Below are 14,721 nucleotides of genomic sequence, written 5' to 3'. Positions count from 1 at the left end.
GTACATGTTTCCTCACATTGGCAAATGAGTAAGATGGGACACTTATTACATAAACATACAGAGGATGAACTTGGTTTACACAATTCACTTTTTCTGTGGTGCAGAACCTCATGGCCAAGTACTAGTACCTGGAGTTGGGGAAAGTGGTATGACTTGCATTAAGGCCCCCATCAGTAACTGAGAATAGTATAGATCAGAATTCCCACTTGGTAAACGTTAGAAAAAACTGGACAGAGTCATCAAGCGCTGTTTCAAGGGGCTGAAATTTAGAGCAGAGTTATACGTGCTTTCATAAAAAAAATCGGAGCAGCAACCCATTAAAAAGACAAAACACACACTGAATATTACAAGGAAAGGGCATGGGCTTCCAGAAGCAAAACCTGTATCAGTTCATATAGGGCTGAAATATATTCTCAATCTGATTTCAGGTGGTTCAGGCACTGGAAGGGATTGAACCTATAAGCAAAAGACCTTTTAGGAGCTGCAGCTGGAGAGGATTAAGGACGGTAACAATTGATAAATTGTCATATGATGTAGTAAATAGGTTGATGTAGGTTGCACATAGTCTGATCAAATTACATAAGTTGAATTATTTTTAAATCCCTTACATCAGATTTTCTTAACTTTTCATAAAAGGAAGATTTCTTGAAAATAGTAAGATTATACATTATTGCTATTTAGCTTCCTAAAAGAGTATAGAACAGTATGATGCTATAATATTTAGAGAAATAAATATCTCACAAAATGACTAATTGATTTTTAGATGTAAGGTATGCAATCTGATTAGAAGAATCTCTGCTAGGTACATGGTACTTGCCTAGACACTAATTAATAATTATAGGGGTTACAGCTTGAATTGTTTGTAAGGCTTTTTCTCTTTGCTGGAAAACAGAAAATTCAAAGCCATATTCAGCCTAGTACATACCCTGACAGTGGTATTGGAAAGGGACTTCTTGGAGATGCATGCCATCTTACTCTGACAAATTAAGAAAAATATTTAAGAATGATCCCAAAATATTTTGCCTTCAGTAACAACCTATTATTGATCTATTTTCTACAAAAGATAACACTTTATGTTTTAGTATGTAACACCTCTTGTGAATTCATTTATTCAATTGAGAAGTAGTATCAGGAAAATGTATACCTCATACCAGGTACTACCTGAGGTGCTGAGGATACAGAAAGCAACAAAATAAACACAGTCTCTTCTTTCATAAAGCTTATGTTTTAGAAGGGAAGAGAGCAACAAATAAATAGATTTGTAATATGTCAGAAAATCAAGAAGTCCTGTGAAGAAATATAAAGAATAGTAAGGGTAGATAAAGTGAAGGAGATAGTACTGTTTTAGAAAGAAAAGGTCAATTTGAACAAATACACTAGAAAAGATGCATAATGAAGAGGAGAGCAACCATATTTTCATCTATGGAAGGACATTTTGGGCAGGGGAACAGCAAATGGATGCTCCCTGTAAGCTGGACAATACTGAGTGAAATAATGGACTAGCATTGTGCCAGCATTGCAGTGAGCAAGGGGCAGGTTAGAGAGGTGTTCCAGACTAAGTAATAGTAAGGAATCATGAGATTTTTAGCATAGGCATGGTATAATAGCTTATTGTGGCTGTTGTGCAGAGAGCAGATTAGAGGGAGGAAAGACTGGAAGCAGAGAAACAAGGAAGAAGTCCACTGTAGTCATGCCAGCAAGAGATGATGGTTGATTAAGAGACCAACAACGCGGGTGGAAGGTCCAATTTCGGATATATTTTGAAGGTACAGCCATTGGAACTTTCCGTTGAATTGAATGTGAGTTATGACACAAATAAAGACATCAAGAATCATGTCAAGCTTTGGGCCTGAACAAGTGGGCAAATGCTATTTCTATTTACCAGGAACAACAGTCTTGAGTTCTTGCATGTTGATAATTATATCTGTGGCTGCTATACTTGAAAATCACTTTGATAGGTATAAAGTCCATGGCTCACCAAACTTGAATACCTTTTCAATGTTACTCCATTTACTTCCAGAATAAAGGATTCCTTTGAAAACTCTGATTACAATCTGGGTTTTTCCCCCATTAATTCTTACAAGTATCTATTTCCCTGGAAATCAAACTGATTTTTTTATCTTTCAAGTTTGGGAGATTTACTAAAATATATCTTGACATTACTCATTAAGGATCACTCTCGCAGGGATGTAGTGCTCCTTTTCACAATATCATTTCAATTTTATTTTCAGGAAAGTTTCCCGGAATTATAGTTATTATTTTGTTTTTGGAGACAGAGTCTCACTCTGTCGCCCAGGCTGGAGTGCAGTGGTGGCAATTCTTCTGCCTCACCTTCCCAGGTAGCTGGGATTACAGGTGCCCACCATCACACCTGGCCAATTTTCATTTTTTATTTTTAGAAGAGATGGAGTTACACTATATTGGTCAGGCTGGTCTCGAACTCCTGACCTCAGGTAATCCACCAGCCTCATCCTCCCAAAGTGCTGGGATTACAGGTGTGAGCCACTGCACCTGGCCTATAGTTATTAATGCTCATTTTATTTCATTGGTTTTTCTGTTTAGGAAATCCTATTATTTTGGGTCTTGTTGCTTATCTATGTGTGTCACTTTCAATTGAACAATTTAGTTTCCAATTTTTATTTTTTTTAGTTGCTCCTTTTTCTTTTCTAAAATTCATATCGCATACTCTCTTGGTATTATTCACTCATGTGTTCTTACAAGTTTGACCTTCATTTCTGAAATGATTTAGTCTTTGATTTCTAATTCTTTCCTGCATTCTAGTCCCTCATTTCAGTTTTTCTAAATTTAATTTATGTTGTTCTTTTCTATATTCTATCATTTGGAGCATTTATTTTAGCATCTTTTGAAATATTAGATTACATTTTTCCTCTGTCTTATGAGCATAAAGCATTGGTGTGCTTGCATTGTTTGCAGAGATACCACTCTACTTCTTTTTCTTACATCAGTCATGCTCTTCTAGTTCTTTTCTCTCTTCCTTTTTTTCTTCCTTCCTTCTTTCCTTTTCTGCATAAGATCAATTTTCCTAGTCTTTTAAGGGAAAGGGTTGATCAAAAGACCATTTCTAATTTCACAAATATAGAACACCTTTTCCTGTATTTTTTGAAGTGTTGAAAAAATTACCCTTCTATTTCTTGAGACCTCCTGACCCCATTTACCTCATCCATTTTAATCTGAACCATTCATTTCCTTTTCCTCCCACTCTAGTTGGGCTTTATTCTCTGAAGTGCCTTCTGAGAAGGAGCTTCGGCTAGTGAGTTTCAAGAATTCATAGACTGCACACTGTTCAGACCCTTCAGATATTAGAGAGGAGTTTTTTTGCTCACCTGCAAGGTACTTCTCCCATTTTCAGCTACTATTATCCAATTGACCTGAAACAATTTCTCATGAGTATCTCTTAGAAAATCGGGTGTTATCCTGACCTCATTTCCATCAGATACCTCACTGCTTTCCTCTGTTGTCTCCTGCAAAAATTGTAGTATCATCTGGGTCATGACAATGTCAGCTCATATTTGAGAATTTGTGAGAACACTTTGCCACCTAATTTTGTTGTCAAAATTGTTCATCTTTTTTTTAAGTTTTGCTGTCCTAGTTGTTCTTTTCCGTTTTAATGGGAAAATTCAGAGATTCACACACTATGTCATTGCTGCCACCAATTTTTCCAGAATTCCAGAAAAGACTTCTCTTGGGGACTGCATGAAAAGAAGCCTATCCTATTTCTGGCACATTCTAACAACTCCACATTCAATGTGGTTTTGTAGTTTGTGGATGTGTAATATTACTTGTCCTTCAGAATGCAGCAGGTGCTAAGTGGATACAAAATAGGAACTGAAGTCAAGTCTGGCTGGATGTAGAATCTGGGAGAATAGCAATATACAGGAGTCAATGGTTTAGGAAACCTGCCACAGGGAGAAAAGAGAGACAACCACTACCACCTCCACTCTGATGATAATAATAATAATATAAATTAGAAACTATTTGAATTGTATGTGCCAACCTATTACTCCCATTTTACAAACAAAAATATTAAGATACAGAGAGGTTAACTAATTTGCCAAAACAAGGAATGTAAAGGTATTCTATTGAGTCTGGGAATTTCCAGTCCTGACTTCCAGACAGGCAGGCAGTGTTTTGTAGAAAGGAGGCCTGGAAGGAGCAAGGGAGGACTTAGTTCTGCTTGAACAGAGCTAACTAGAGGTTATCTAGACAACTGGTGAAGACATATGAAACAAGATACACAAAGGCAGCCTGGAATTAGGCCTGGGGGACCAGGTCAAAAAGCCTAAAAACAAAATATTCTTTATGCTTAGTGCCAGCCTGATGAGCTGAGGTCAGGCAAATAATTTCTGTCTATGACCAGGGTAACCTGAGAGATTAGCAGTGTGGAGGACAGAGTGTCAGGAAATCAGGATATCAATTGCCATCTTAAACAAATAAGAGGGACATATCACCTGGGATAGAGACAATATCTGAAAGGTTTTTTTTTTGTTTTTCCTTTTTTGAGACGGAGTCTAGCTCTGTCACCCAGGCTGGAGTGCAGTAGTGTGATCTCGGCTCACTGCAACCTCCAACTCCCAGGTTCAAGTGATTTTCATGCCTCAGCCTTTCAAGTAGCTGGGACTACAGGTATGGAATTACATTACAACTGGCTAAGTTTTGTATTTTTGGTAGAGATGGGGTTTTACCATGCTGGCCAAGCTGTCTAAACTCCTGACCTCAAGTGATCCTCCTGCCTCGGCCTCCCAAAGTGCTGGGTTACAGGCGTAAGCCACCATGCCCAGCCTAAAATCTGAAAGGTTTTTATCACTACTAGGCCTATAACATTCAGATTTTGTTAAAGCCATGCACACCTACAGGGCAGATAGCAGCACATAGATTGTTCTCAAGTGAGCGAGCCCAACCCTGTAGGCATCTGCTATATTGTCTTCAAAATACAAAAATGGTCACTGGTGTTTTCTAACGATTTTCAGCAAATAATTCTTAATGTGTATCTCAATACTAGCATATGGGAGAGTTGAAACTATGCATCTCATCTTTTGAGATGTAAAGGATAATCAAATTTAGGATGATTATGTATAATTTAAAAATCAGAACTTTTCTAAGAACACCTTGAGACCTCAAATATATACCTCACAAAGAATGTTGTTCAAGGGAAGAAGTGAAATTTCAGAAAAGATGCAATTCTGTCGCTCGTACCATATTACCTGACAGTAACAATGGCTTGGTAATGTCATTAATCCTGAGAAAAATCCAAGCAATCAACAACTAAAGAACTTTATTAAAAATTCTTTACAAAGTCTGTTCTAGAACTTGAATCAAAATAGTAGAGTACACTGGTAGCTCTAAGATCTGGTAAACTCTTTTGACTCATTCTTTATGTTATGGTAGAGCTTTGAATGTATGGCACAAGGCCAAGATAGTTTTAACTTTAATTGGCTGTCTGCTTTGAGATTTCTGTGTTTACATATAATCTTTTATTGCTTGAAAACAATTCTTAGTGACATAAACTTGAGGGCATTTTTCCCACTTGTGTTTTGATATTTGAAATCAGCAAGACTTTCTAAATGTTTCTGTGCATTGCAGTATCATTGGTAATGTTCTTACCACTTATATAATTTGTTCATTAGCTTTTGCTCCCTCTGCTGGAATGTAAAAGCAAGTAGCAATGAGAACTCCATTTCTAAAAGAGAGATACATACTCCCCACGCCCCCGCCACCAATCTTTGCATTTTAAAAACTCTTTTAAATCCATCCTAACATTATTTACTAGCATATTTTACTTTATTAACATAACTAGCATTATTTTACTTTAATTACCCCAACATATGCTTATTCTTCAATTGCACGTTGTTACTTTTTATCATTATTTTACAAATGTTAACCTCATTTGCTTTCTCTTTCCTTTGTAAAGATGGAAATAAGCACAGTTGCAGTGAATTCCACAGCTTAATGTTAATATTTCCATAATATGATTGCTCTTGTGGATATGCATTTAAAGTATATTTTCTGTTTAATCTAATTGTGAATAAATCAGAAAGATGAGAACAAAATCTGTATATTGAAACAATTCAAGTTGACTTCACTTATGCAGACCTAGATTTAGAAGGTCCTTGATTAATGACTGAGATTTAAAAATTGTTATTATCTGATACCTGAAATCCCTTTCCCCCAAAAGTAAAGAACATAGAAAAATAAACAATTTAATTTATTTGGTTGGTAACAAAAACAGCGACAACCAAAATCCTGAGAGAATTCAGTAAATGACAAACTGGCATATGGTTTGTTGTAGCTGTTTGTGCCAATACACATTTAAGTAATAAAATTAGAATGAATTTTAGTTTATTAGAAATATGAGGTTAAAAACATACAATATTTTCAGGTAGTAAAAATAGCACGCTTTGTTCACAGGTGAGTTACCTAGCCCAACATACTTTAAGGTAGCCAACCAATGAAGGATGACATATTCTCCCTATACATACACATATTCAGAAATCCTGGGATAAAAATTAGCTACTGAGTCCCCAAGATTTTTGGAAATAAAATGAACAGAAAAATGTCCACATTTATGTAAGTCACCTAAAATAAAGCTTTCTTGCTGGTCATCCTATTAAAAGGCCAAGAAGACTGTGAATCTATAAATAGATCTGATTACCAACAGAAAGGGTAAACTTTTAAGCATTTTAGCTTCTGCATTTGGGAGTAACTGATTTTACCCTTAATCTCTGCAGCCTAGCAGCTTCATGGATGTCTATTTTTCATTACTTAAATTTGCCCTTCAGCAATGTTTAAGGAATACAATAACAATATATGCAAGAACTTTAACTACTTACTATGGCTAACGGATACAAGAGGAAAAAGAAATCCTGAGGTCAAGTACACAATACAAAATGCATACACTAATGTCAAAACATCTTCAAAGCAACATGCAAATGCAAATTTTAAGCACCAAGAGTTGTCACTTGGCTCCTGAAATCCTCATCTCCTTCATTTGCCCTCAGATTGTGTTCAATTTCAGTTCACAATGTTTTTTTTTTTTTTTTTTTTTTTTTCCAGAAAGCCTGTCATAACCCAAAAATTTGGGCTGAGACATTCTATTTTAGAATGCCATTTCTTTCAGTCTTACACTTACATTTACAAGATCAGAACCCAGCCTGTTAAATCTTCATAAGCTTCAGGGCTAGTTAAGAGAGAATTTAATGCTGCAAAGAGCTCAACTTCCTTATTCCATTATGATCTGCTTACTGAGTCTAAAAGACACATGCTTCATTAACTTACTTAAAGGTTTTAGTTCAAAGCAATTGCACAGCTTTTAACTTTCCATTGGAAACTGCATGTAATTCGTGGGCTGGATAAAGTAATATTTCAATTACTTGAGTAAGATGCAACATAAAATAAATTAAGATACAGATATCTGATATCAATAACTATTGACTTTGGTGATGGTATATAATGGAGAAACTGAATACCATATTTGCCTCTACATATTCCAACACAGCAAGGAAAGTTATAAAAAGAAATTGACAAGGAAACATTTATATTCACCAATACACAGCAATATTAAATAGACTTTGAGAAACATTGAAGTGAAAAATATATGAATTGTTAAAGCCACACAATTTCATTTCAAATTCAGTGAGAAGTACAAATGAATATACTGCAAAGAAATATTGTTCTTGTTTTGATGACAAGTAGCTTGAACACTTGATATTGCTTTGGGACTCTAATTATTTAAGAGAAAGTGCCTTATACATAAGGAAAAATATGTTTTTACATTCTTCCAATAAAGGTTAATAACAGGCAGTAAGAAGGAAAAAGCTTTAGTAAATGACTGTTGTTCATTAACAGTTCAACTCTAACTCATTATCAAAATGTCCATCTTAAATTATGCATACATGGCCATGCAAAATTGAATTAGGAGGTAGTGCTTGGTGAATTTGTCCTTCTGTTTCCATGGAAACAGATGCTGGATTGCATTTCTTTAAGGCTAGTTTTAAAGTGGAAAACCACAGTACATTAATACTTCAGAAAGCACAGAACTTATTGTATCTTTTAAATGTATCAGGCTTTTTAAACAGCCGTTACAGCATATCATGTAACTCATGCAGGGCATATTTTACTTCTACTGAATTTCTTTACCTGTTTGATTCTCTCTTGCCCTACCCACCTCCGCATCCCTATTTTGGTAGAAAGGTTTAAGAGTAAAGGTCTTTCCTTATTTGACTTTGCATTTTCAACATATAACAAAAGGTTTAGTTTGATATGGTCTGAATGCATTTATCCAAAATTCATGTTGAAATCTAATCCCCATTGTAGTGGTATTAAGAGGCAGGGCCAAGAGAAATGGTGGCCCAAGAGATAACATGTCTAACTATGAATCATAAGATTCAAGAGGTGGAGCTTTTTGGGAAGTGTTTAAGTCATGAGGGCTTCATCCTTATGAATAGAATTAGTACCCTTATAAAAGAAGTTGAAGCGAGCTGTCTTGCCCCTTGCCCATGTGATGATATATCATTTGCCTCTTTTTCCATATGAGGACTTAGTGACAATGTGCCATCTTGGAAGCAGCCAGCCTTTCCCAGACACTAAATTGGCTGGCACCTTGATCTTGGACTTCCTAATCTCCAGAACTGTGAGAAATAAATTATTTATAAATTACCCAATCTAAGGCATTTTGGTATAGCAGCCCTAAGGGACTAAGACATAGCTCAAGTTCTTTTCTTATTTGTATTAAATAGAGATGGGCTCTCATTATGTTACCCAGCTCGTCTTGAACTCCTGGCTCAAGTCATACCACTGCCTCAGCCACCTGACTAGCTAGGACCACAGGCATATGCTACTAACACACTCAGCTTCATGCTCTTATTTAATAAAAACATTTTGAATGATTAAAATATAATAAAATCATCTATTTCTCCTTCTAGTTATAAGAAAAAGTGAGCCTTAGTGTTGGACTAGCATGTAATTTTTCCTAACTTCAATAGTTAACTAGCCGTGTGACCTATAGGCCAAGCACATAAACTTTCTGTGTGTCAGTTTCCTTATTAATCCTGCAATAATAAAACCTAAGTCATGAAAGTTGTTCTAATTTTTATGTAATTCATCTAAAGCACCTAGAATAACTGTTGGCATAGGAAATCAATAAACAGTAGCTATAATAATTATAACTGTAACTACTGGTGTGCTACTTTTCTTGCTAGGCATTGGGTTATATGTTTTATGTCTTCAGTCATCACTATAACCCAGTATTATCATCTTTATTCTGTTGACAGAGGTAGTAGAGGGGATACTTAACGTCACTCAAAATGAAAGCTGTAAGGCTAGGATTTGAACCCTCCTATTCTTGGCTTCAGGGGCTGGAATGTTTTCAATACGCCATACTGCCTCTTTTAGATACTACGAAAGGCTCAATTCCTCTCTTTAAAATCTTATCATAAAGTCTTTCTACAGATTAAAATATGGTCACCTGATCCATTGTAGAAGATAACTAATTGTAAATTAGTAGTTTGTACAAAGGAATTTGCCCACACTATATTTTATTTTTACAATTTAGCAAGTGAATTAGGTTTCCTTGATGTAGTGCAGGACAGCATAAAATTGGATTTTTAACTTAGAAGTAAACATCTAGTTCTGTTACAGAGTCCTGAGTTTTTCTCAAGAGTCACCTTGGTGGCCCCAGAGAATTTCCAAAAGTCTTCTTTGCTCATTTCTGTCCTGTTACAGCCCTTGGTCATTCCTCCTTTTAGAAAAAGAAATCGATATTTACTAATGATTTGGGTCCATTGGCGACAGTGAAAGAAACATTTTATAATAAGAATATAAAACTTCCTTTCTTCTGAGGATACAGTCAGGTTCATCAATGTTCAAACAAATTTTCAATAAAGTGATAAGGATACTACATATTTATCAGAGATCTTCAGTGGTTTATAATAACTAACATGCAAGGACTGTTCTATTTTAAAAAGCACTGTCATATGTTTTCTGCATTAAATATAAATCCCTGTGAGATCAGTGCCAACATGAGGATGCTACATATTTGAAAATGATAGCAACAATACCCCCTTGTCCAATAAAAAAAAAAAAAAATACTTTGAGGCACAGGACTAAGTGACTAGTCTAAAGTCATACACTTAGAAAGTGGTAACATCAATGTTATTACACATGAAATTTTTCACTACATTATTCAGATTAAAGTTAAATATATGTAAATCAAGCTCTATAGAGAGATATTTACATGGCTAATAAGGAAGTGGAGACTTGGACAATAGGGCATGAAGATGGCACATAAATCAGTCATTAAAAACGATTCAGCTAGGGCTCCAGTCACCTCAAATACATTTTTTCTTTACTTTTTTCTAGTTAATTGTAAGTAAGGTATGTTTATAAAGTTAGAGAGCATTAAGGCAGATGACCCAAAAAAGTATTAGATTGAGCCATATAAATTTTCAGTTAGTCTACCATTATGACCTACAACAATGGAATTTTAAATCTAAGAACATGCTTACTTGATAATTATTTCCGAAGTGCATTATTTATTGCTTTTCTTTTTTTAGATGGAATCTCGCTGTCGCCCAGGCTGGAGTGCAGTGGCGCGCTCTCAGCTCACTGCAAGCTCCGCCTCCCGAGTTCACGCCATTCTCCTGCCTCAGCCTCTTGACTAGCTGGGACTACATGCACCCGTCACCACGCCCGGCTAATTTTTTTTTGGTATTTTTAGTAGAGATGGAGTTTCACCGTGTTAGCCAGGATGGTCTCGATCTCCTGACCTTGTGATCCGCCTACCTTGGCCTCCCAACGTGCTGGGATTACAGGCGAGAGCCACTGCGCCCCATCTATTTATTGCTCTTGAAATGCTTTAATCACAACCAATATTAAAGTAGCTTTGATTCCTATTAAGTGGAAAATTATACATATGGAGGATATAATTCATAAAGGAAATATAATTCTTATTTTGACCAGTTGATATATATATATATGATATATAGAAATATATATAATCAATCTATGAGATGAATGCAGGATTATATATATATCTGTATGTATGAATATATTATAAATATATTATACATACATTATATACATGTTTGTATAGTTATAATGAAGTCACTTTTGTATTTTGAGATAAAATAGATATGTAGAAAAGAATGGTGCAGATCAATGGTTCTCAGAGTGTCTAAAAAGTCAATACCACTTTTGTTATAGTACCAAGATATTACTTTCAGTTTTCATTTTCACATTCTCCTGAGTGTACAAGAGTTTTCTAGAGGCTATTTTAATAGACTGCCTTGTACTGCAATAGATTGAATACTGAAGCACATATGACAATCCAGCTATCTTCTATTAAGACAGACATTAATGCAATTTACAAAAATATAATCAATGGTAGTCTCTTATAATTACTTGATTTTGCTTGGAAAAATATATTTACTTTTCAAAAATATGTTATTTACATTAACATGTAATTGCTTATTACATAATGTTTAGTAAAAAAATGGGTTTTAAAGTTCTCAATTTTAATTTAAATACAGTAAATATTAATCATAGTTGTAACCCACATGAACAAAAGGTGTTTGGAGTACACAGTAAATTTTAAGAGTGTAAATGACCAAAAGTTTTAGTACTGTTGGAACAAAAAAATTTTTTTGTTCAATCTTAAAATTTCTGCTCATTTTTATGATTCCTTATGATGAAGACTTTATGGTCCTTGAAATATGAGAAGTTATTTAAAATAGATCTAATTAAAAATCCCTTACAGCATTTTCATAACATAAAAAATACTGAGCTCCTTAGAAATTGCTCCATTTGCAAAATATATTTATAACTTAACCAAAAAAAATAATTCATACCTCACCAAGTGAGTAATAACGTCTTGGGATCTGGGAGTCCGGATAGATGTTTTCTAGGTACCAAGAAAAGGGCTTACACTTCAGATTTTCTCTTAGTGTTTTTCTGACTGACACATCTCCATAATCCACTTTGACAACACCTGGAATTTTTCAGAGAAACACAAATCAGTTTGTGCTATTTTTGTTTTAGTACTGTTTTACTCCATTTACTTTGCTCTCAGTTTTTTTCTTTATAATTCCGCAAATTCAATTGCATATGCAGCTGCTACTACACTGGATTTTTACTACCATAGAATTAGTACATTAAATAGATATAAATAACACTTCTCCCATTGGTTATGACTTTTCAAATGCAAATATTTATCACCAAGTACTTGTACTACTTAGATTGAATAATTAACTAAATGTAAATTGGTATTTAGTATCTCATAAAGCTTAACTGTGTAATATGTCTGTTTCTCCTTAATAAAAAATTCTAGTAGCTCCAATGTTTTTGTTAATATTCATATTTTCCCTAGAGTGACTTATTCACCACCTGTAGATTTTGTGAGAAATTTATATAAAATATTCACATAATAGACTGCACATGTATTCTTTTTCTTGAACTTCTATCTAGTTACTATAAACTTATGTTTTTATTGATTTATTGAGTTATTCTAAGCTACCCCAGTCCTTGGAAAGTTAGTAAACATGTAAGTGTAAAGAAACTAACAAGCAAATGAACAGGAATATATTCCTATGTATATATGAAAAATGATTAATTTTATTTCACATAATAGAATATTTGACATTTAAATGAATATTTCCACTGAAAATCATAAAAGAATGTTTTCTATTTGAGAAATAATAATGCTACTAATTTTTATATAAAAACATATGACAACTTGATTTGCTCCTTATATTAAAACTGGCATTTGATTGAAATAACTAATAACTGTAACAAAACAGCAATTATTTCTTAGACTTTTCTGAAAATATTTCAATGTTTAACTCTCTTCTTTAAGACCACTATGCAACATGCTGGCACAAAATGGCCTAGTATTTAGGATATTCTGTCCCAACCAAGTAACAAAGCCAATCAGTTGTTCTCTAAAACAGGACCAAGTGTTTAGACAATCTAAATGTCTGTAACTAATGCCATTACCAAGACACTATTTTCCAAAGCAGCAACACGCTCAAAACTCATCACTCACTAGTTCCAACCCCCTTGTCTCTTCAGAATTTTTGTTTTTTCAAAATTAAATGCCATAGTATTATTAGAAAGCATTCTGATCCTGAAGCAGCCAAAGCATTTCCTTCCAAGAGAAAATATTGATTTTCCTAGCTGGTGTTTGGATAGAAAACAACAAGGTCTTTGGGGTTTTTAAACAGATAAATATTTGCTTTCAAAATAATTCTATTCAGAACTTCCAATCAGGAATGCAACCTTCAAAATAAGAGGCTCAAAACAATTTAGTATTTACAAAGTAAATCACTAGAAGAATTTCTCATTATGTTAAGTATTATTGCAGTTGAAATAATTGAATACATAGTCCTCAAAATCATATAAAGAGATGTCATTATGCCTGGTGGGGAGGCGAAACACTATATCTTCAGAGGACTTAATTTAACAATCAATTTTACTGTTCTGTTTTCATTTTTGAGGTGGGTGGATTTAATTGAGGTGGCTTATTTAATATCAACATCCTCCCTTTTTCATCATGTTAAGATTTGGTAGTTCTGGCTCCGTAATATCTTCCTAGAAGGGTTTCTTTGTGCATGTGTTTTCCAATAAAACTTTATTTATGGACAAGGAAATATGAATATCATATAATTTTCATGTAGTGACATATTGCTCTTTTGACTTCTCCCCAACTACTTAAAATTAGATCTTGGGTATTTAAAAAAGGAACAGCGAGCTGGTTTTGGCACATGGGTCATAGTAGCCAACCCCTGCTCTAAAAGATAAAGTCCTAGAAGGTCTTTATGAGCAGTTATCTGATTGAAATGAAAATTTAAAGTTTCATTTGCATACCATTTTACATAAGGTCAGAGAAAACATTAATTTTCCACTTCGGATTTGGCAAAAAGTGGCTAGTGGAGAATTATAGAGATTATTGAATAAAGCAAAGGCCTTCTTATCCTGTCACCTCTAAGCCACCCCTTGGCATTTCCACTGCAAGTTGCTTTTGTTCTAATCCTAGATAATTATGCTAAATTACCTTTAGAAATGCACAAAGAAATACTGTGGGCTATCTTAACATTTTGGTGAGGATGGCTTTTTCTCTCTGCATCCATATTTTTCTTCTTAGAAGTGAGACATATTAAGAGACAACAGTCCTCACAAACACTCTATGTACTCCCCCATATTTCTCAGGTCGCTGCAGTTAGGCAGGGACATCTAACTGCTCCTGGCCAATACACTGTGAGAGAAAGGGGTTATGTCACTTCTGATTTTAAAGATAGGAAAGGAAGTATGAGAGCTTTCTTTTCCTTTACCACAGGGACTGAGGAGGACTTGTATCCCAGTGGGTGCGGCTACAAGATGGAGAGACTTTTCTTGTACGGTATGATTTAGTGACTGTAGAGCCTGAATTAGATTATTCAGATCCATGGTTTGATACGTAATCTTACCTGTTCCCCAAACTCTTATCTCCAATTCAAACCTCTTCAAAGTAGGTTACCTAATTGTTTACCCAACAATTTTATTGGGATCTATACTAGGCATCTCAAATTTGACAAGTCAAAAATTTGATTCTCCAACTTGCTCCATCTCCAAGGTTCTTCATTTTGGTATCTAGCACAAATATCCACTGATTTTCTCAAGGAAAAATAAATAATTTTCTTTCTCTCACACATATACATTTTTAACTCATAGGAA

At 34.6% G+C, this 14,721-nt stretch overlaps 1 protein-coding gene across 6 annotated transcripts in view; it reads right to left on the bottom strand.

Moving 5' to 3' along the window:
- Positions 1–14,721, bottom strand: part of GALNT13 (polypeptide N-acetylgalactosaminyltransferase 13) — a 590,104-nt gene that overhangs the window by 47,516 nt on the left and 527,867 nt on the right. For all 6 annotated transcript variants that reach the window (XM_007964986.3, XM_007964988.3, XM_073019693.1 and 3 more), the window contains one exon: positions 11,862–12,001. In XM_007964986.3, coding sequence (XP_007963177.1) covers positions 11,862–12,001 — 140 coding nt within the window. The remainder of the gene's footprint in view (positions 1–11,861; positions 12,002–14,721) is intronic.

Source organism: Chlorocebus sabaeus, chromosome 10 (assembly GCF_047675955.1).
Source record: "Chlorocebus sabaeus isolate Y175 chromosome 10, mChlSab1.0.hap1, whole genome shotgun sequence".
NCBI classification, from domain to species: Eukaryota; Metazoa; Chordata; class Mammalia; order Primates; family Cercopithecidae; genus Chlorocebus; species Chlorocebus sabaeus.
Note: the sequence above shows the minus strand (reverse complement) of the source record. Positions and strands in the feature narration are given on the sequence as shown.